Source organism: Phocoena sinus, chromosome 2 (assembly GCF_008692025.1).
Source record: "Phocoena sinus isolate mPhoSin1 chromosome 2, mPhoSin1.pri, whole genome shotgun sequence".
NCBI classification, from domain to species: Eukaryota; Metazoa; Chordata; class Mammalia; order Artiodactyla; family Phocoenidae; genus Phocoena; species Phocoena sinus.
The window spans coordinates 89,418,231-89,441,941 of NC_045764.1; the positions used below are offsets into that span (position 1 = coordinate 89,418,231).

Below are 23,711 nucleotides of genomic sequence, written 5' to 3' on the forward strand. Positions count from 1 at the left end.
ATATGTATATGTATAACTGATTCACTTTGTGATAAAGCAGAAACTAACACATCATTGTAAAGCAATTGTACTCTAATAAAGGTGTAAAAAAAAAAAAGAACCCATCTGAAAAAAAATGACAGCTCTGAATTACTTATTAAAAATAAGTAATTACATATATTGTAGGCACAGACATGAAATACTCTCTGTCCCCTCTCCTTCTAACAATATAAATGTTAAACCGAGTTCTCTAGTTTTGCACAAATCTGCAGCAATTAAAACTTTGCACTGTTTGGGAACTACTTTTCTAACAAATGTATCTTTATCAAATTGAAACAAAAATTTAAATACATGAGATAGAAGGGAAAAAATTCCCTGTAGTCCTCCCTCATTTCTGGCCCACATTTATCTCTGTTTTCATGACTGAGTTTCTCAAGCCAGGGACACATGGCCGAAGACAATGAAACGACAAGTATTCCGAAGAACACGTAACAGGCTAGTGGGTGGACCACGCAGCACCCCGGGGAGCGGATGACCTGAGTTCCAGACTTGGTCCCCTCCAGCCTCCATCCCAGTGTTGCCCTAAGAAGCCACCTAAACTTGAGGTGGTTTCGTTCACTGCAAAATGAGGGGAGTGGATCAGTGCACAGAGATGAATTTAAACGTGAGACTCTACTCACGCTTTGCATATTTAAATCTATAAATGTAAATTTAAAACCATACATGTATATATCATTACTTGACTCGTCAGAAATCGCGTCCTCCTCCCCGTCCCTGAGACTGGGGGCCTGGTTCGGCGGACCCGGGCGGGGCTGGCGGAGCTCTGCAGAAACCAGTGGGCGGACTGACAAACTAACAGAGGGCCAGCCCGGGGGACTTGACCCCGCGTCCCCCGCTCTCCCTGCCGTTCCTAACTCCCGGGCGGCCCCGCGCGCAGCCGTGCGCTCCGCGGCCCCGCCACCTGCTCCCGGCAGCCAATGGGGCGCGCGGGAGGAGGGGGGGGCGCGCGGGAGGAGGAGGGGGCGGCCGGGGCGGGGCGAGTCTACAAAAGGCCGAGCACCGGGACACCCTGCTGCGGGCGCGCTCTCGGGGCACTCGGAAGGAGGTGGCCGAGCGCTGGGCACAGTCGGCTTGTGGACCAGGCGGGCACGAGACGATGCTGCGGGTGCGGTGTCTGCGCGGCGGGAGCCGCGGCGCCGAAGCGGTGCACTACATCGGGTCTCGGGTGCGTGCGCCGCCGCCTCATCGGGCAGCCGCGTGCTCTCTTCCCCCTCTCCTTTCCTGGCTTTCCCCCGCCAGCCTTGCACGACCCTGTCCTTTCTGGGCCCCCTTGGAAGCTCGGCTTCAGGAGCCTTTGCCGGCTGCCGAAAGCTTGGCGGTGTTCCAGGGGAAGGGGGCGTGCGTTGGGGCCACACCCAGTGGGCACAGCTGCGGTCTACGCGCCTCGGGTTGCGTTGGCCGTCAGCGCGGGGGGCGCGGCCCTCCCCAGCCGGAGGGGGCGAGGGCGACAAGCAACACCGCTTAGTGAAAAAGGGCGGCCTTTTGGCGGCTCATCGCTATGGGTGGGCAGAGAGTTGGGCTTGCGTGTACCGTGGATAGACGGGAGAAGGGGCGAAATGGGACTCGGGGACGGAGGGGGAGCGAGCAGGCTCATTCCAAGTGTAACGTGGAGTCCTGAGTCGCGAGAGGAGTTGGAGCGAGTTCGGTCTGTACCCAGATTTCTGCCCGGTCCTGCCCTCCGCTTTCCTGGTATGCAAGCACGCGCCTGCAGCAAACCCTCCCTAGCTCCTGGGACGGGAATAGCCAGGCAGTTTGGCTTCCGCCAGCAACTGGCTTCAGAACAGCTGTCACTCCCTCCTGCTTTTTAGTTTCCACCCTGGCTCCCCTCCTGCCTCCTTCCTAAGGCTTTTAACAGAACCGGATAGAGATTTGTGGGGTTGAGGTTTGCCCAGTGTATGAGGGACTCTCCCTGATCTAGAGTTTATGGGCTCTAGATTTTCAAAAGCCTTTTTTGAAGTTCTTAGATCTCCTTCCTAGTTGTTTAAGTTTGTACCTGGGTTAGTTAATCCTTATCTTGCCTAGGGTACTGTGGACCATCTGTAAAATAAGCCTATGGCACTTGGTCACTCTCTCATAATTGCAGTGCCAAATAATGTGAAGTGTGTGTCAGTGAGGACAAATTGATGGTTTGAAGCTGATTATTCTGAAAGAGAAAGTCATTTAAAATGCTTCTATAGTTTCATTTGCGTGGGGCGGGGGAAGAGGATCCTAATACTAGTAACCTTTGGTACTGAAAGGGACAGGAGGCTCCCTCCCCCAGCTGGACTTGGCAGGGAGATCCGGAGCCACTTTCTGTGGTTTTCTGGGAAGAAGGGTGACCCATCATCTGCAGAAACTTGCTTAAGGCTTGATTGCAGAAAACCATTCCGAGATATAAATGGGGGTGTATGGTCTTTGGGGACAAAATCTTCTGAGAAGTTTTAAAGAGTTATACCAATTAACATAATACATAAAAAGATAATGTATAAATAAACACAGAAGTAAAATCTGTAACCCCACTACCCACCTATCCACTAACATCTCGGTTTACATTCTCCTAAAAGATTTTAAATGCCTGGCTGTGTTATCCTGGGTTTTCATCCTACCTCTACTTCCCCCTCCCCCAAGTACTGTGCAGGACCACACAATAATCTTTTCTTTGTTCTTGGAAGCTTGGAAGAACTGTAAGGGGATGGGTGCAGCGAACTTTCCAGAGCACCCAGGCAGCTACGGCTTCCTCCCGGAATTCCTGTGCAGCTGACGACAAGGCCACTGATCCTCTGCCCAAGGACTGCCCTGTCTCCTCTTACAACGAATGGGACCCCTTAGAGGAAGTGATAGTGGGCAGAGCAGAAAATGCCTGTGTTCCACCATTCACTGTGGAGGTGAAGGTAAAGCCAGGGTTTCACATGTCTGAGCGGGTTCATTCCTCATGGTCTGCAGTCTGGCTTCTGCTCCCACTCTCCTCTGTAACTGTGTTCACTTTAGCTTACCCAAGACTACCCAGATCCAGTGGCTGATGATATCTTACTTGGCATCTCTGCAGTATTTGACACTATCTACACCAATGATTACTCCCTCCTTCAGGTTTGGGGAGACCGTTTCGGGGGGGGTGGGGGGATATTAGTTCTTTCCCTATTCCTCACATCTTCTTCCTTTACGGTCTGTAATGTTGGGCTGAACAGAATTTCACTGTAGCTGTTCTCATAGCTTCCTCCCACCCCTACACTCTGGTCCAGATCTCTCTCCTGAATTCTGTCCACATGAACACGTTAAATTCCTTGCTGGATATTGCCACTGGACCTCAAACATGGCACATTTGAGTTCAGGTGCCAGCCACTCTGCAAAACTGGGACGTTCTTCATTCCTTCCTTTCAGTTTTGGGCATTCTTATTTATTCAAGCTAAAACTTTTATTTATTTCTCCTTCAGTCACATCCTCCACATCCATTCTCTAAGATCGAACAAGTCTTTTATCAAAATGAACCTTACCTCCATCCCTCTGCTACTGCCTTAGGTCAGGATCTCATCTACTGCCTGGACTATTGCAGTGAACTCCTAACTGGTCTCCCCTATTTGCTGCACTCTCTAAACCACCTCTAGCTTCTATCAGAGTAATTTTTTTTTTATAAATTTACTTATTTATTTATTTTTTGGTGCATTGGGTCTTCATTGCTACATGTGGGCTTTCTCTAGTTGCGGTGAGCAGGGGCTACTCTTCGCGTGGTGCATGGGCTTCTCATTGTGATGGTTTCTCCTGTTGCGGAGCATGGGCTCTAGGCACGCAGGCTTCAGTAGTTGCGGCACGTGGGCTCAGGGCTCCAGAGTTATTAGCACAAAAGAACTTGTTTTCCATTTGGAGAGGGATGATGTTTATTACGTAGAAATGAAGACTAATACTAAGTATCTTATGGCAACTAGCTGGCAAGGCAGTTGAATTCAAATACCAGGCGAGCTAAGGGAAAAGCAATGACCAAATGCTGAATAGTTAGGAAGTCTTCTTCCTAAACGAAGAAAATAATTCTTGAGTTAGACCTTGAAGAGAAGGTAATAGAAAAAGTCATAACTTCTTCTAGTTGTTCTGAAACTACCTTTGGTTTTGATATTTGAAATTTGATGAACAGATTAATTTATGTATCATCCACATGTTTTAAAAAGGCATGATCTTTTTAAAGTCTTTTTTTTTTAATAAGTTTATTTTATTCGTTTATTTTTGGCTGTGTTGAGTCTTCGTTGCTGGGCGCAGGCTTCCTCTAGTTGTGGTGAACAGGGGCCGCTCTTCATTATGGTGCGCAGGCCTCCCATTGCGGTGGCCTCTCCTGCTGTGGAGCACGGGCCCTAGGTGCGTGGGCTTCAGTAGTTGTGGCTCGCGGGCTCTAGAGGGCAGGCTCAGCAGTTGTGGCGCACGGGCTTAGCTGCTCCGTGGCATGTAGGATCTTCCCAGACCAGGGATCGAACCCGTGTCCCCTGCATTGGCAAGCGGATTCTTAACCACTGCGCCACCAGGGAAGCCCTGAAGTCTTTTCTTGAAAGGAAGTCCCATCCCCGAACCATTTTAGTTGGGTGGAATTAAATTTCAAATTCAGACAATAGTTTATCCTTCTATTTGTCTTGAGAATAATTGACTTTTATATCATGTGATCTTACGGAATCAGAATTCTAAGACATTATTTTGAATTCTTTGTCACTTGATTTATGATTTTAGATTTTGAAATTTCATGGACTTTTGGAAGGTGTGCCAGGCTGAAGTCAGGAGATCAGGACTGAATTAGGTATTTGATAAAAGCTTATTAGCTAATCTCAGTTAATCAGCTATTTGACCTTGTGATCTTGATTCCACAGATTTCTGGGCCTCACTAAAATGAAGATATTAAGAGGGTTGCTATCTACCTAATGAGATTAAATAGGAAGGTAAAAGTTACATGTTACTTATTTTTAAAGGACAAAACTACAACTCATTATAGTTGTATGGATGCAATTTGCCAAGTCTCTTGAGGGTATAATAATTGTAGATAATAGTAGCTTTAGCAGTATTGCTTTCATTCATTTGTCTGGTTATTTCTGCTTTATGACACATAAGAAACTAGGTATCGAGGGAGAGGAAATTAAATCTAAGACACGCATGGCCAACTAGAAGGTCTTACCTTCTAGTTGGAGAAAAATGACACAGATATATTAATCAGTTTGGGACCAATGAAATATAAAATAGTGTAGTAAACCATTTATAGGCAATTAGAGCATAAGATATGTTGGAAGACGTAAGTGCTAGAAAAATTTTATGGGAATGAGGAACATAGTCATCAGGAAGCACAACTTTTGAAAGCTATGTGGCTTTTTATTCTGCAAACATGGTGAATACTTTCCATCAAATACGTGCTTTTTGTTTTGCTTTTGTCTTTTTTTTCTAAAGCCCTTGATAAAAGGACCTTTTAAAAATACAAAGTCGAGTGGGATGAATTGGGAGATTGGGATTGACATATACACACTACTATATATAAAATAGATAACTAATGAGAACCTACTGTACAGCACAGGGAATTCTACTCAGTGCTCCGTGGTGACCTAAATGGGAAGGAAATCCAAAAAAGAGGGGATATGTGTATACGTATAGCTGATTCACTTTCTGTACAGCAGAAACTAACCCAACATTGTAAAGCAACTATACTCAAATAAAAATTAATAAAAAAAATACAAAGTCGATCAACATTAAGGTAATATCAGTTTGCAGCTGGATAAATAATGTTTCTATTGAGATTTCCTAGCCTTCCAAAGACAGTATTTAAAATTCATTTGGCAAACACCCCTAAAGGATTTTAGGCTCTGAAAGACTATCAGGTTTCTAGGAGTGCAGCCACATGTCTGCAACAGATTATTAAAAACATCCCATGCTAAGCATTTAATATAGTGTTTTTTTATCTTGCAGACACTTGGTAAATGATTGCTAACTTACTTAGCAGGGTTGTAAAGGAAGTGTAAATAATTTCCAACTATCTCTTGGAAAATGTAGTCTGGCCTGATCACTCAGACTTTGTCCACCCTTAGCCAGAGTATGAACTATACAAGAGAATTCACACTTGTTCAAATAACTTTTTTCTCCCAGGGAAGTTTATATTTATCAAGCAAGCTTCACAAATAGTCACATGGGATACTTTGGAATGTGTCCAGCAAGAAAACATGGCTGTGCAGCAGAAACTATTTCACCCAGTGTTAAATTTTCAAAGACTTCTTGTCCCCTCGTGGACTGTTAGAGATGTGCCTGGCATGAGAAGGAGGAAGTGGTGAATGGATGAGTAGTACCAGGATGTGTCTGAGAGGAATATAAAGAGTCATTATTATCCTCTCCTCTGGTTGCTACTGCAGGACCTCCTAGGAGTAGAAAACAGTAGAGTGCTCTTGTTTTGTTCTGCTTTTTAAAAGAGTGGATTGATCTTAACAAGCAATCAAATTTTTAATTCTGATAACATTTTTCATGGGCCAGAAATCGAGCTTATTGTTTACCTATAGATCTTCAAAAGTAAAGCAACTAACTGATCATTTAGACAGGGTTTGGCAAGGTTTTTCTTTACAGGGCCAGATAATTAATGTTTCAGGCTTTGCAGACCATAGGTCTCTGTCACAACTACTCCACTCTCAACTCTGCCACTGTAGTGCAAAACCACCACAGGCCATATGTAAATGAGTATTTCTATGTTCCATAAAACTTTATTTGCATAAACAGTCAGCAGTCCAGATTTGGCCCATGGACTTTAGTTTGCCAGCCCCTGTTTTAGAGCTTCACTGGCATCTCCCTGTTTGCTGAAGACCTGTTTTTCAGATTCTTATTCCCTCCCCAGCAGGCTCAGCTCCAGCCTAATTGATGTGAACCTAGGTATTGAACTAACAAGAGGCAGGTCTGCTTCCATATGTTTGATATTTATCAGGCTGAGGTGAAAGTGGAAGTAGAGACATATAATCTGGGAGAGACATGGTCTTTGACATTAAAGAGCTAGACATCTAGATAGCCTGTCTCATTACCCAGTTTCCCCTTCTTTATGGCACTTACCATAGTCTGTCTGAAGTTATCTGATTTGTAATAATGGAAACCTTATCGGACATGATTAGGGCTAGTGGTTGGTTAATCAATGATATAAGGAAACACTTTAAAAACACCTGCTTTAACACAGACCTGCTAGAGAATGGACTTGAGGATACAGGGAGGGGGAAGGGTAAGCTGGGACAAAGTGAGAGAGTGTCATGGACATATATACACTACCAAATGTAAAATAGCTAGCTAGTGGGAAGCAGCCGCATAGCACGGGGAGATCAGCTTGGTACTTTGTTACCACCTAGAGCAGTGGGATAGGGAGGGTGGGAGGGAGATGCAATAGGGACGAGATATGGGGACATATGTATATGTATAACTGATTCACTTTGTTATAAAGCAGAAACTAACACACCATTGTAAAGCAATTATACTTCAATAATGTTAAAAATAAGAATAAAATAAAAATACCTGCTTTAAACATTTTTTAAAAACTTAAAACATATAAATGTACGTTGCTTTGCCAATCTTTTGATGAAGGTCCAAGGCTTTTTCTTAGCATTTGGATCTTCTGATTGGAATTCTGCTTTATGTGTCTTAATAAATTATATCCACGTGTGTCTCCTACATTTCCCAATGTATTTTTTAATTTGAGAAATTTGCACATGGAAAACAATCTGAATGAAGAATCCTTCCAGACTTTTCCACTTTTGAAAACCAGTATTTTATAGTTGTTGTACCTACCTTAACTCAATAGTAATTTTTAGCAAATTGATTGAGACTTTTTAAAGCATTCAACCGCTTTCCATTCAGTTGTCTTTTAAAATGCGTATAACCCTTGGACACTTCCTAAATGTTAAGATTTTTTTTTCAGCTACTTAAAAATTTGGGGATTTGCTTATCAAATCACTTTTTTTTTTTTTTTTTGCGGTACGTGGGCCTCTCACTGTTGTGGCCTCTCCCGTTGCGGAGCACAGGCTCTGGATGTGCAGGCTCAGCGGCCATGGCTCACGGGCCTAGCTGCTCCACGGCATGTGGGATCTTCCCGGACCGGGGCACGAACCCATGTCTCCTGCATCAGCAGGCGGACTCTCAACCACTGCGCCACCAGGGAAGCCCTCAAATCACTTCTTTTTATGGTGAAAGGACCTGAAGCACTATGAAAGCTTAGATGAATTGGGGAGAAGAGAGGTTGGTGAGGAGAGACACTTTGGCAGGGAAGTGTAGGAAGCACTAAAGGTAGACTTGTACCGCTGCACAGGTTTGCCAAGTGGTGATTCTGTTGAATGAGAAAATAATCAATAATGGCTTTTTAAGAGAAACAAAGCATAGTTGAGAGTATGTCCCTAACCTTTAAGGGAGCAGTGTCCTATTTTCCTACAAAGTATCTTGAAGTGCTGTTTTTTAGACAGAATTCTGGGATGCCTGGGTAGCCCATGGTTTTATCTTCGTTTAGGTGTACTTTTATTCTCTTAAGCTGTTTTGTTTGTTCTCTTATTTGATTTCATTGAGACTGTCTAATGGGAGCATCCATGTCCTATTTTGTCTATGAAGCATGTAAAAAGTGGCCCAAGAGCGTTCCAAGCCCACGTGAGGGCAGACATGCTGTGTGTGGTAAGGCATGAGATCTCAGGCAGAAGGAACAAAAGGTCTCAAAACATCCAGAGAATTTAGAGATCTTCATTCAACAAATATTGAGTGTCTTCCCAGAGTCAGTGTGCTTGGTTCTGGGGACGAACACTGCACCAGATGTGGTCTCAGTCTCAATTCCAGTAAGTTATACAAGTAATTGTTCACAACCTATGAACCTATCTTGAGCTGTAATTTTTTCCTGTAAGTATTTCACTTACTTTCTTCTGGTTCTAGGCCAACACATATGAAAAGTACTGGACTTTTTACCAAAAGTATGGGGGCCATCATTTTCCCAAAGATCATTTGAAAAAGGCTGTTGCCGAAATTGAAGAAATGTGCAATATTTTAAAAATGGAAGGAGTGACAGTGAGGAGGCCTGACACCATTGACTGGTCCTTGAAGTATAAAACTCCTGATTTTGAGTCTACGGGTAAGTGATACTGGATACTTAAACTGCTAGGGTCTTAATTTTATTTCTCTCAATCTGTAAGGAGAAAGCTCTGATTATTTCTCAGAGATCCCTTTGTTTTAATAATCCTTCAAAACTTTAAAGATTATTTAGGAACAGTTTGGTTCTTTTTGGTAAGACTTAGATGTACACATTTTAAACTCCATTGTAAATCTAGAATTTCCTTGAAAGAAGCAGTTTTTTCTAAACTTCATGAGCATTTCCTTACATAAGACCAGTGGATTCCATTTAATTTTCCTCAAGAACAGAAATTAAAAGAGGAACAGAAACATTCCCATCTTATTTTTAACTGACACTGCTGCTGGATTGTTTTTGTGCCTGAGTTCAGTGTGTGTTTTTCTTTTAATATTTATTTATTTGGTTGTGCTGGGTCTTAGTTGTGGCAGGTGGGCTCCTTAGTTGCGGAGTTCGGTGTGTTCTAATTTACAGTTGTATAAGTGATCCTTGGCCCAATTTTCATCTTGTGGTACTGATATTCCCTGAAAAACTCTGTTAGGAGTTACAAAAGGTGAAAACTTGGTGGTTCAAGATGTCTTTGAACAAGAGATGCTTCTTTTTCTCTTTTCTTTTCTTTTTTTTTTTTTTCTATTTGGCCTGGCTTCATCATCCCCACACAGAATTCATGTTAACAGTCTAGCATGTATCATTTAATATTTTTTCATTTGCGTATAATTATGTACATATACACGTATAGGTTTTCTGTAATTTTTATTTTTTTTGCCAAAGAATGAAATCACATGATATAGACTCTTCTGTCTTGGAAATTAGCATCACTGAAGTTGCTCTGGAACTTTCTGGCCTGACAGGTTTATATGGTGCGATGCCTCGAGACATCCTGATAGTTGTGGGAAATGAGATTATCGAGGCTCCCATGGCCTGGCGCGCTCGCTTCTTTGAGTACCGCGCATACAGAGCAATTATCAAAGACTACTTCCGCCGCGGGGCCAAGTGGACAACAGCTCCTAAGCCCACAATGGCTGATGAGCTTTATGACCAGGTAAGTCCCCAATTATGGGAGAGCTTATTAGTAACTTTTCTAAATAATCCACAGAGACTGAGAGATTCTCTGATACCTTGTATTTATTATGTATTTCAGAAGCTGAGATGACCTACTTTTCGAAAACTGATTGTTTTATGATGAAAATAAGAGTAAATGATAAGTTATAATAACAGTAATAGTAATAGCTAACACTTATTGGTGTTTACCACGTGCCAGATCTTGAACTAAGTACTTTATTTACATCCTCAGTCCTGTTTATTTTTCACAACAACCTCATAAGGGAGTAGTTTCATTCCATTACAGGGAGGAAAACTTGTCTAAAGGCGCACAGCTATTCATTGGTGGAGACAGAACAGTCACTAGGCTGAACTCCAGCCTCTTCTAGAAAAAGAATTTGGTCTGTAGGCCATATTCACAGTAAAAGGAAGTATATGTCTGTTATTAGATCACTTACTATTTGATCACTTATAGAAAGAATCAAAAAATGAAAATTTCTTTAAACCCTTTATGGGTTTGAAGACAGAAGTAAGTAAAGAATCTATTACCCAACCGCATACCCAGTCAAATTTGGTAGGGGATGCATGGCATCGCATTTTATGGTATGAGTTAGGCTCAGGGCCAACTTCCTTTTTCAAAAGAACAGAATGACTTCATCTTGCAGATTTTCAATACTGTAGATAGATACATAAATCATTGGATGGGTCATGGAATATTTTCAGTTTCATTACTGCCTCTGTACCACTTGCTTCCAAGTATCAGGAACTTGTCATGCCTAGGTTTTAATTTTTTTGTTGGTGGTTTGGTTTATTTTGGTTTGCTTAGCATGGGCCTACATCTTCCCATGCCTCTTTCAGTCTAGAACAGGGCCGTAGTATTTCAGGAAATGATGATGTTGAACTAATTTTCTTAGTAATGAAGGCCCTATGAGTCATCTCCTCATGAACCAAGGCACTGTGTGTGTTCATTCTTGTTCCAATTAGGATTACCCCATCCATTCTGTAGAAGACAGACACAAATTGGCTGCTCAGGGAAAATTTGTGACGACTGAGTTCGAGCCATGCTTTGATGCTGCTGACTTCATTCGAGCTGGAAGAGACATCTTTGCACAGAGAAGCCAGGTTGATAAAGGCTACCTCGGAAATTTCTCACTTTATTATTATTACATTTTAAATTTCTGAAATTAAAATATTTTCATCCTATTTTTAGTTATCTAAACATAGAACCAAATCTTTATAGGTTTATGTCTCCTTTTTTATTTTCAGGTGACAAACTACATGGGCATTGAATGGATGCGTAAGCATCTCGCTCCAGACTACAGAGTGCATATCATCTCCTTTAAAGACCCCAATCCGATGCACATTGATGCCACCTTCAATATCATTGGGCCCGGTCTTGTGCTTTCCAATCCTGACCGACCATGTCACCAGGTAGGGGAGTTCTTAGGACTCTGGAAAATCAAGAGAGTTTGGCAACTGAAGGAATTGCCACTATTATTTTAAGCCCTTCCGTGATTTCCTAATGGTTCTAAACGACAGATTCAGCAATGCTCACATTATTATGATCAAACATTGGATTGCTTATGTTATATTTACTACAGGATGTCCAACACTCAGAAATATACACTATAGCCGTGATAATTAGTGTAGTGTCATCAGACTCTGACTTTGGCTGCTTGCTGCTGTCAGAGCCTCAAGTTTGTGCGTATGTGTGTGTCTTTATTGAACAGCGTGGTATTATCTCATAACTTGCAGCCGAGGTTCCTCAGCAGATGAATTGCAAACAAGATGATCTCTGCATGTCTGGGGTAACACCACTAGGCAGTGGGTGTCTTCTTCCCTCTCCAGTGGGGCTCCCTTCAGCCAGGCCCACCCTGCAGGGGAGGAGCAGAGCCACTGCACTGCAGCAGGTCTATCCCCCCCTGCAGCCTCCTACTTCTGCCCGCTGCCCCCTACTTCCAGTTGGGCGGTGAGTGATTTTGTGTTATTTGCTGGGCTGCAGTGCGCCATTGCAAAATTCACTATTTTACCATATCACTGTTCATTTCTATTCTATATATTTAGACCAATGACCGAGATTACTTATTCACTTCATTTTAATTTATTTATATATAATTTACATAAATCAATTATATATATTATTAAATATTTATTTAATATAATTTATATACTAAGTGGGTATGTGAACTAGGGATGGTTGGGTTATAATAGGTCACTAGGGACAGTTATTGTTCTTTGGGGGTATATTCCTAACATCTGTCTTTATACCATGGTCACAGACGCAAAGTGACAGACTATGAAGTGGATGGACTATGGGTTTGACATAGTCATATTTTGTTTTCTTACAACTAAGTAAGAGGAAATATTTTCATTTTCTTTAATGAGAATTTCTCAAGGAAAATATCTTTGGTCTTTTAAAAAAATCTCTGAAACCTGTGAAAAGCACAAGAATATTTTTAAAAGCTTTAACATTTCTGTTACTTTTTAACTTTAATCTGGCAATCTGAGGACTTTATGTACATTTTAACTAAGATTCAGACAAAATCATCCAAATGTTTTGAAATTTTAATTTTTTAATTTTGGCAGTTGAGAAGACAGCTTCTCAAAAAGAATTATTAATCATAAGGGCTATCAGAGACCAAGAATGATAAGAATAGTATCTATAGATTTAAGCCTCTTTGGGTTTGGGGGGTTTTTTTTTATTTTGGTCTTGCAGATTGATCTTTTCAAGAAAGCAGGATGGACCATAGTTACTCCTCCAATACCAGTCATCCCAGATGGTATGTTTACTTTTGTATACTCATAGCCTAAAATAATTACTTCAGTGGCCAAGAATCTTTCACCTATAGACAGCAGCCTGCATATTAGCAATTTAGAATATTTCTCTGGTAAGCAGTAAACTGGTGCTTGGCACTACGGGTACTAGAACAAGGCTGGACTTGTGTTCACAACCTCTCCTTCCATAGAAAATGAAAATGAAAAGACAGGAAAAATCAGTACAAAACAATTTGACGGAAAGCAAGAAATGGCTTTTTAAAGACAACAAGACGAAATTCAAATGTGTAATGAGTATGGATTGATTCATAACATTTACAGATAGTCTTAAGATTAAAATAAATTTTCACAGGGAAACTGAACTATTGAAAGAATTGAGCTGTCACTTGAATATTCTTCACTTCTGAATCCTTGCTTTTACCAAGAATAACAGCAGACATGATTTAACGGTTATTGCTATTTTTAGATCACCCACTCTGGATGTCGTCCAAATGGCTTTCCATGAATGTCTTAATGCTAGATGAAAAGCGTGTTATGGTGGATGCCAACGAAGTCCCGATTCAAAAGATGTTTGAAAAGCTGGGTATGTACCCAGCATAAATGAAACATGTTCATATTCAAAAATATTAAATGAGAAGAAATGACATGCTAGGTCTGATGTATGATTTATCTAATTAAATTTCTGTTCCTTTTAGAAGTACCAAGTTGTTATTTTGTAGGTGGACAATATACTTGTTTTCAACAGTCACCACCTCAAAAGGTTGGAGATGCATCCCAGGCTCCTTAGACACCCCCTGAGCAATAGGTTTATCAGTCTTCTATGACTTATCTAACTTCCTGGTGCCCAAGTGTGGAGAGCTACCCCTTTGCAGATAAGCATATAGATGATTTGGCCCTTCGCCAAATAAGAAATTGTTGGGGTCCTTTAAAAGTAATTTGTCATTACATATTTTAAAGGATGTATAAGGATACAGATACAGAAGTGACTTATCTGTGTGATAAGCACTGTGAACAAAGTAATGAAATACAATAGAGGATGTCAGTAAATCATTTCAGCTTTGAACTAAAAAGCAGAACTGGTTATTACTTGGGTGGGAATTTGCTTATCGTGGTATTCAAAATTTAGACCAGTTATTCTATACTGAGAAAAGCGTTGAAAGAATTTTCATATCGCTGTTATTAGGGTGCAGAAGTGTGTTTATCACTATCATTCTACTTGACATATCCTAAGTGTCAAATAAAGCCAGGCAGTACACTTATTGAAATCAAGTCATGTTTTGATTTATGTCTTATATTTCAGGTGTACTACTCAGAAGATATTGTTTGCCCCTTTGAAACATCCCTCTTTAATGAAGTATCAGTTTAAAAAGATTAGCCCATTAGTTTTAGATTGAGCCCAATCTAATGATTTCACCTGTAATGCTATCCCACTTTTTTTTTCGTGGCTTTTGTTAAATAAGCCAGTTGCTTGGGTTCAGTTTCCTGTCCTTTAAGATTTTATTGTTTCTCAACTTAAAATATTATTAAGTACCAAATATCTGATTTATAATTTTGTTTTTAATAAAGTCTTTTTGAACATAGGGAACTTGTTAAAGCAAATTAAATTCTCTCCAGTTCAAGGTTATATGGCTCTAGCCATCTGACTAAGATAGATATGTCTTTCTAGCAAGAAACACATGCTCATTGTTAAAAGCCCACTTCTTTTTTTTTTTTTTTTTTTTTGCGGTATGCGGGCCTCTCACTGTTGTGGCCTCTCCTGTTGCGGAGCACAGGCTCCGGACGCGCAGGCTCAGCGGCCACGGCTCACGGGCCCAGCCGCTCCGCGGCATGTGGGATCCTCCCAGACCGGGGCACGAACCTGCGTCCCCCGCATTGGCAGGCGGACTCTCAACCACTGCGCCACCAGGGAAGCCCAAAAGCCCACTTCTTATCCCAAGCCCACTCCTGAGCCCGTGTCCAAACCCTGTTTTTACTCTTCAAAGCCCTGCTCAGTCTTACTTTCTCATGAAAGGCTTTCCAGATGACTCATGCTGCCTTTCTAACTATACCAGTGGACCCTTTAGCAACTCTGTAGCTTAGCTTTCCTCTCAAAATAATGGATTCCTTGAGAGAGGAGAATAGATTTTCTTTTTAAAACCCCATTATGCCAAACACAACAGATTCTTCCAAAATACCATTGGTTGACTGGGCCATGTACATCATAACCATATTAATACAAATGGTGCTGGATTAAACTAATTGCCTGAGTAGCTCTGATACCTGTATGACCATACAACCCAGATGAACTCTGTTCCATTGTTTCCTTAAGGTGGCCTGGTCAAGCTAATTATGTCAGATAAACTCTGCTTGTATGTGGGCAGGTAAAGTCAACTTCTCAGGTTGGCTAAATTATACTTTTCTTACTAAATTGACATGGTAAAATTAGAAACAGTCTGACAAAGTAGTTAAAGCATAATTCTAAAAGGCCTTGAAATTTTACTATTTGGATTGTTTCTGAACGTTTGTCAGATATATCCGCTCATGAAACCTGTTGACTTGTGAATAGTCAGTAGAACAAAATAGACTTCAGAGTCTCTGCTGACTTTCTGGTGAAGGTTTTATATTAGCAGTGGAATAGATCAGATGAAATATAATTGACGAATAAAATTGAAAGACTATCCTGGGGTGGACTTATGGGTTAGAACCACAGTATTCCTACCCATTTTTAGGCTCATTTCTATAGAAGAATCTTCATGTGAGTCCATCTAACTGGCCACGTCTCTCTCTTTCCATGCAGGTATCAGTACCATTAAGGTTAACATTCGTAATGCCAATTCCCTGGGAGGAGGCTTCCACTGCTGGACCTGTGATGTCCGGCGCCGAGGCACCCTACAGTCCTACTTTGATTGACCAGGCCTGCTGGGGCTTGGGGCTGGGCCTCAAATAAAACTAGGAAGCTTAGGGATAAGGTTCATTCTCCTGCTTTAAAAAGTGCATGAACTGTAGTGCTTTATACAATCATATCCATAACAGGGGTCTTAAGCCTGGTTTATTTTTATTATTTTTCTTTGATAAAAGGAAAATAACCTGTGCTAGATCTTACTCTCTTCTCCTAAATATTTTACTGTTTGGCTTCAAGCATAAAAATTTGGTGAATGTCTACCAAAACAAAAATTAGTCATTTGAGTAACTTGGCTACTAATATATTTAACCATCTACCTCTGTTTTTAATTTTCTTTCCAAAAGGCAGCTTGAAATGTTAGTCCTAATAGTCACTTTTTTTTCCTTTTTGCTAAACTTGTGAATGTTTGTATCACTTCTTTTTTCTAAACTTGTGAATGTTTGTATCACTTCTTTTTTCTAAATAAAAGACTCAGAATGTATACAGATCTTATAGAACCAGTAATTGTCTCTTTTTCTAATAAGGAATTTTTAATTTTTTGTTTTTAAAAATAACCTAGACTATTGCAAACATTTAAGTGAATTTTCCATGAATATTTTTAATATTCTCATCTCAACATTGGTGATATTTGCTATTAAAAACCTTTTCGTACAACTTACCTCATTTCAAGTGATTTATTTTAATCTCTTTTTTCTTCTTTGTCCAGAATTTTAGAGGAATATTTAGTGCAATAGGATATAACTATCAGTTCCAATTCCTAAATTTTGATGTTCAGTATCTAGTGGATACATTGCATCTTTGGTAATCTAAGATTTGTTTACAGATGTGCAAATTATTTAAAGCACAGACTTTAAAAGCATTAAAAAAAAAAAACTAATGGAGGTAAAACCTACATGCGATGTGAAATAATTTTAACATTGGATACGGTACATGTATTTTTATTCTAATAAACTTTTGTGTTACAGAATGGGTTTTATTAGAGTTTGGCATCAGTCTAATCATTTTAAGCATAAGTAAATTATGGGAATATAGCTCTTGGAACAGTGTTCTAATGCTTTGAATTATTCAATATATTCACCTCCAGTAGATAAAAATTTAAACCTAATGCTTGTATTCAGAAATGTTTAGCAGAGTCAGATTTTATTTATTAATTAATCCAATCAGTCAACAATATCTGAATGTCTTCTGAATATAAGGGACTAATCCTAGGCCCCAGAAGAGGAAAAAAGTCTCCATTCTCTAGATACTCAGTATTTTGACCCATGAAAAATCTGTGGGGTGAGAATGGGGGGAGGTGTACTTTGAAGTGGTCGTGGGTTTCGACCGTGCCTTTGTAGCCTAGTGTCTTTTTTCACACACCACAGAAATACCTGCCCATTCTACACTCGACTGAATCCTGCTTAAGAAACCTTACAGGGGCTTCCCTGGTGGCACAGTGCTTGACAGTCCGCCTGCCGATGCAGGGGACACGGGTTCGTGCCCCAGTCCGGGAAGATCCCACATGCTGCGGAGCGGCTGGGCCTGTGAGCCATGGCCACTGAGCCTGTGCGTCGGGAGCCTGTTGCTCCGCAACGGGAGAGGCCACAACAGTGAGAGGCCCGCAAAAAAAAGAAACCTTACAATCACGTGGATTGGTGCACAGTTAGGGGATATATTCCTGGGTCTAAATACTACTCTGCAATTCTATTACACACCCCTCCACATTCTCCTCAGTGGCTCTTCCAGACCTTCACTTTGTTCTCTTATCATATTGCTTCATTTTTCACAGAGAAAATAGAGGCCATCAGGTGTCAATTCCCTCAGCTTTTCTGCTCCAATTCTCTATAGATTTACCTGCATTTGCATTCCCTGGTTAAATTCTTTCTCTCCTTGCCTGTACTAGCTAAGCTTCTAAAGAGAAAAGTTGAGTCTTCCTCTCAGCACTCAACTGTACTTCTCAACCCTCTACAAAGACACTTCTCTCACTACTGAAGAGAAAGAGGTGAACCTTTTGACCAGGTCTAATCCACACAACTGTCCTTAGATTCTAATCTTTCTCTCCTCTTTCAGGAACTGGCTTCATCAGTTATCATCTTTCTTATAACTCCAGCCTCTGTGTGTGTGTGTGTGTGTGTGTTTTCCCTCAGCAAATAGTCATGTTCAAAATAATCTTCAAAACAAAAACTATCCCTCTGGCAATGTCACTGTCTTTTAGAGCTCAGTTTCCAGAAAGAATACATCTACTGATATGTCCACTTTTTCACCTTTTATTTACTCTTCAATCTCTTGCTATCTGATTTCTACCTTATTGCTTCAGTGTACTGCTGAGAACCCTGACCCAAGTGTCATTTCCAGTGGACACAATTCAGGCCTTACTGACCATTCCTTTGAAGGTCTCTCCTCTTTTGGGTTTCTGAGGTACTGCTTTCTCCCTCCCGGGTTATCTCACCTGTGCACAGGTCTTACCCCCTGCATATCCACCAGTAATTCCCAGAGGCTACGTGGGAGGGGAGGCCCTAAGCCTGGACCTTCTAGTCTAGGCCTGGCCCTGAGCCCCAGGTCCTGTTCCCAACTGTCTGTGGACATTATCTGGATGTGCAAAGGCACTGCAGGCTCAACACTATCACAACTGACTCAGTTGGCCAAGCCATCCTGGACTCTTCCCTCTTTCTCATCTCATCGTGTTTCCAGCATTGGCCTTTTGCATGGTTATTAAATAAGACGATTACTTCAACAAAGATAGCTCAACTGAATGATTTAATAAAGTCTCTATTTTTAGATCCTTGGCACTGCTTGTGGTGTCCCCTCTTGTCAAAGTTGTAGAGGAAAACAGAAGCAGCCTGGTGTCCACCACACAATTGCTATCAGGTTTCTTTTCGTCATCCACCAGTCCTGCAACCTGGTGGCTTCTCTGGTATCTGTAGCAGGCAGAAGGCCCACCATTTGCCGCTTTAGAGTCACGGTTTCCAGATCACTTGCCAACAACTGCAGATTGCCATTCTTCCTAGGGACCACCAAGCCTTTTGTAACTCGATGTCTGAGGAAACAGCTGTGCATATTAGGACGAACCTACTGTCATAAAAAATGAACTAAATTTAAATAAAAATATCTAATATTGCCAGGGCAGGTCTAGTTCCTTGTAAAAAAGGTATTTCTTTCAGAAATAGCCTTTTAAAAATAAAGTTCATGGATCTGACCACTCTAGTGTGTTAACTTGCAACTACATAGGAATACCACCCAATAGTTCAGAAGAATGTAAAAATACAGTACCTCAGATTTTTTTGGGTCAACGTTTTGGATGTAGAGGATCTTTTTTTTTAAGAAATTAGAAGAATATGAAAAACATTTAGATTCCCATCACAGTGCACCAACAGTAACAGTTAAACGAGGCTTGACTGCTAAAGTCTCATAGGACTTAAAATGACAGTGCTTATATATCTATATAGTTTATTACAGGAAAAGGACACAGTATAGCAATAGTATTAAAGATATACATCACAGCCAAAGGCCATCTCACAGCAAAGAGTCCAGGGCAGCCAAGCCCGACCTGCATTTGTTAGCCCTCTGTAAGGGCTGTCTAGACACACTTTCTCAGATCTGGAACCACCAATATGAGCACGGACCATCTCAGAACCAAGGAGCCCAAGGTAGAGTCTCAACCAGGGTTTCTCATCCCCTGTCGGTCACGTGGGCATATACTTGCTATGTAACCAGTTCCAATGACAGAACCCTCTGGGTGTCTCAGACCAGGTGCAAGTCAATTTCACTGTTATCAATAAACAATGTCAACAGCTTGCCTTGAAACTCCTCCCACCCATGGTTACAAAGCAGCACTAATAATCAGTAGGTGTTATGCCTGGACCAGAGGTCGGTGTCAGGTGGGTACATTTCTTATTTTAGTAAAAGAGTTCGGGCCAATTTCAGGTCTGCAGGAATTAACCCTCACAGCACGGACTAACCCCTCATCCATGGTCGAGACCATTTTAGGACAAAATGGTCACTCTTAGTTTGAGAGCCATTACTTGCTTGACGATATATAATCAAGTAGACAATCAAAATGTACATGAAGATTCCATGCATTTGTAATAATCCGTGGGCAGCTGGTATGGATTTAAACAAATAGCTGAAAATTCCAGCATAAACTTTCTCATACTTCTGAACTAACTTTACAATTTGTCTACTTCTTCTACAGCCATTGTATTTATGGTATGTATCTGCTGAGGGATTCAGGGACTGTAGTCGACCTACCATTGCTCAGGTCAAATTTTTCTTCATGCAGGTTCTCCTCCACAGGGATAATATCCTAAAGGGGTTTAGTTCAGTCTCCCAATATTCACATGTGATTGTCCATATCAGTATTATCACACGTTTTATTAGCTTCTACAATATTAGTTTTACCCAATTATCTAATGTAATTCTACCTTTAATCCTCCTCAGGTCAAGTTATAAGACATAGTCCTCTAATTTTGTGGAACAGCCCTTCAATCACTTGTTTTCCCTCAGTTTAAAAAGCATATGTTTTGTTCATCCCCATTTTCTATTAACCCATTACTTTGAGAGTGACAAGTAATACGCTAAGCCTGCTGAATATGTTTCTTTGCCTACCGTTTCACTGTATATATAGGCAGTGAAGTGTCTTGATCTGATCTGATGAAATGTAACTAGGAGGGCCAGACAGGAAGGCGATGTGTGTGTGTGTGTGTGTGCGTGTGTGGTTGTTGCAGTCCTTTGATAGAATTTGCAACACTGACTTTAGCCATTGGTATGTGAAACCAAACCCTTAAGGCCAATATTTAAGTTGCCAAACAATAGGTAAAGGGACAATGTAATCTATTTGCCAGCTATATGATGGAACTTTTCCCCTGGGAATACTTCCCCAGAGGAACCGAAAATTCTGCCTTTCCTGTTGGCAAATAGGGCAATTTTTATTAAGAGTTTGAGACTCAGTAGGGCCAAATAACAGCTGGCCAATCCTCTTCAGGAGGCTCTATAGTCAGTCCTACGGGAAAAGAGGCTACTTGCTTGTGACTACAGTGAGTTCCTCCCATGGAAACTCCCAGGAACATGCTCCCATTGTGTACCAAATCCATTTTAGGATGGAACTTGTTTGGGCATTGTCCTTCTTGTTGGAATGCTTGTCTAACATCACCCATGACGTGCTGGTATTTCAGGTCTTAATATAATCTTATATCCTTCTATTATTGGAGCTGTTCCATAAATGCTCAATAACAAGCCTGTAACTGTCTTCAAAAGGAATATACTAGAGAGTAGCATTTGGTACTTTTCTAGTTCAAAAGTCCAGGTCACCACTGAGCAGTAGATATTGCCTTTGGCCAGACACTCCAGTTGGCATGAGTGCAGGTAGCCAACACTTCTAATATTATTTCATCATGGGGATCGTAAGGTCCAATGGGATAATTTGGGCTACAGCCCTCTGCGGTTCTAAGAAGCCTTGTTGCTATTCAGCTCCTCAGTCAAATATAGCCTTGTTCTGGGTAATCTTACAAACTGAAACTAACGATATCCCTGATTGAGGGATACAATTTTTCCAAAAGCCAAACAGGCCCACTAGGTGTTGAGTCCCTATAGCCTGAGAGGTGGGAAGCAATAATTTATTGCTCATTGTCTACGGTATGCAGTCCCCCAAATTTCATAGTCTGTATACAGCCCTGGATTTTTTTGGAGTTAATCAATTATCCCCAATTAGTTATATGATTTATGACCTTCGTAAGGTCTCTTTTAGCTTGATCCTCAGATTTTGAGATAACCATATCACCAATATAACATATTCGAACATTGTCCAGTTGTATTAGATCTAGGGCCCACCTGACCAGACTGTGACAGTACGTGGGCGAGTTCAAATATCCTTGATGTGATACAGTAATTGTGTATTACAGATCATAACACGTCAATGCAAGCTGTGGTTGCCTCCCCCTGTCGACTGATAATGGGAACAGCACATTTCCTGTGAGATTCTGTGGTGAACTGGCTCACATTGGTCTCTGCTTCCTGTACCCTGCTGTCTGGATTAGGCATCACTCCTCCATCAGCTGTCCTGTCTTCCAGAAATTTATAGGCAGCTCTCATCTACTGTTCTCCCTTTTCTCTTAGTCCTTCTGGGTTTTTACCTTGTTATTCCATTACAGTTACAGGGCAGTTTCAGGGGAAAGTGAAGATAAATGTTTATTTTTAATCCAATTCAGTCCCTAATCATGTGTTAGTCTTTAGACAGTTAATTCTAAATAGCATGATAAACGAAGAAATTGAGGGAGTTTCCCCCAAATCGCACAACCTGGTTGCACACCAGGAATTACGGTGAAATGGAAGTGAACCAGCCCTTGCACCGTCTTCAGCTCAGCTTCACATCATTTGAGTAGCCCAGAAAATCTCTAGCTTGGAATTGGATTAAAATGATACTTGATGGCTGGAACTCCCAGATGCCTGAAAAAAGTAATAAGAATTGTTCTTTGAGGGAATGTAACATCTGTCTAGGCTTCAGATTGTTTCTAAAAATAAGATTTCATATACAAAGTCCCATACACAACCAAAGATAGACAGACACACGAAGAGTAAAGACCCTTTCAGCAAAATATTCAACAGAAATATATCCACAGAGACTCCAGATATCAGATTATCAGACAACAGACTATAAAGTGTCCTCCCACTAAGAAGCCCCATACCCATTAGCAGTCATTCTCCATTTCTCTTCTAAGCCCTAGGCTATTACTAATCTACTTTCTGTCTCTATAGATTTATCTCTTCTGCAAATTTAATAAATGGAATCACAAAATGTGGTCTTTTGTGATGGGATTTTTTCACTTAGCAAAATGTTTTCAAGTCTTATCCACTTTGTAGCTCATATCAGCACTTTGTTCTTTTTTTATGGCTGAACAAAATTCCATTATATGGCTATTCCACATTTTATCTGTCCATCAGTCGGTGAATATTTATGTTATATCCATTTGGGGGCAATTATGAATAGTGCTGCTGTGAACATTTGTGTGCAAGTTTTCGTGTGGACCCAGCAATGCCAGGGTGGAACTGGAATTGCTCGGTCATATGGTAACTCCATGTACTACTTACAGAAAGAAAAAAAAAGTCACATTAAAAAGAAGCTAGCAAGGGTTCTTTGAGAAGATAAACAAAATTGATAAACCATTAGCCAGACTCATCAAGAAAAAGAGACAGAGGACCCAAATCAATAAAATTAGAAATGAAAAAGGAGAAGTTACAACAGACACCGCAGAAATACAAAGCATCCTAAGAGACTACCACAAGCAACTCTATGCCAACAAAATGGACAACCTGGAAGAAAGAGACAAATTCTTAGAAAGGTATAACCTTACAAGACTGAACCAGGAAGAAATAGAAAATATGAACAGACCAATCACAAGTAATGAAATGGAAACTGTGATAAAAAATCTACCAACAGGGCTTCCCTGGTGGCGCAGTGGTTGAGAGTCCGCCTGCCGATGCAGGGGACTTGGGTTCGTGCCCTGGTCTGGGAAGATCCCACATGCCGCGGAGTGGCTGGGCCCGTGAGCCATGGCTACTTAGCCTGCACGTACAGAGCCTCTGCTCCGCAACGGGAGAGGCCACAACGGTGAGAGGCCCGCATACAGCAAAAAAAAATCTTCCAACAAACAAAAGTCCAGGACCAGATGGCTTCACAGGTGAATTCCATCAAACATTTAGAGAAGAGCTAACACCCACCCTTCTCAAACTCTTCCAAAATACTGCAGAGGAAGGAACACTCCCAAACTCATTCTATGAGGCCACCATCACCCTGATACCAAAAGCAGACAAAGATACTATAAAAAAAGAAAATTACAGACCAATATCACTGATGAATATAGATGCAAAAATCCTCAACAAAATACTAGCAAACAGAATCCAGCAACACATTAAAAGGATCATACACCATGATCAAGTGGGATTTAT

At 41.0% G+C, this 23,711-nt stretch overlaps 1 protein-coding gene across 2 annotated transcripts; it reads left to right on the forward strand.

Moving 5' to 3' along the window:
• Nucleotides 1-1,023: 1,023 nt before the first annotated feature.
• Nucleotides 1,024-16,449, forward strand: GATM (glycine amidinotransferase). Of its 2 annotated transcripts, XM_032623976.1 has the most exons (9): nucleotides 1,024-1,204; nucleotides 2,691-2,909; nucleotides 8,905-9,100; nucleotides 9,946-10,136; nucleotides 11,120-11,257; nucleotides 11,402-11,566; nucleotides 12,852-12,915; nucleotides 13,377-13,493; nucleotides 15,687-16,449. In XM_032623976.1, the coding sequence occupies exons 1-9, from the start codon at nucleotides 1,136-1,138 to the stop codon at nucleotides 15,797-15,799; spliced, it is 1,272 nt and encodes a 423-aa protein (XP_032479867.1). In that variant the 5' UTR covers nucleotides 1,024-1,135; the 3' UTR covers nucleotides 15,800-16,449. The 2 variants fall into 2 exon arrangements, with proteins under 2 accessions (XP_032479867.1, XP_032479869.1); XM_032623978.1 differs by lacking the exons at nucleotides 1,024-1,204; nucleotides 2,691-2,909 and adding an exon at nucleotides 8,674-8,810.
• The last annotated feature ends 7,262 nt before the right edge of the window (nucleotides 16,450-23,711 follow it).

Bases quoted from the DNA above. Each gene is read 5' to 3' on its own strand.
- GATM (XM_032623976.1), top strand. From the start codon at position 1,136: ATGCTGCGGGTGCGGTGTCTGCGCGGCGGGAGCCGCGGCGCCGAAGCG. The intron at 2,910-8,904 runs GTAAAGCCAGGG...TTCTGGTTCTAG, and splicing joins CATTCACTGTGGAGGTGAAG to GCCAACACATATGAAAAGTA. The intron at 12,916-13,376 runs GTATGTTTACTT...TGCTATTTTTAG, and splicing joins AATACCAGTCATCCCAGATG to ATCACCCACTCTGGATGTCG.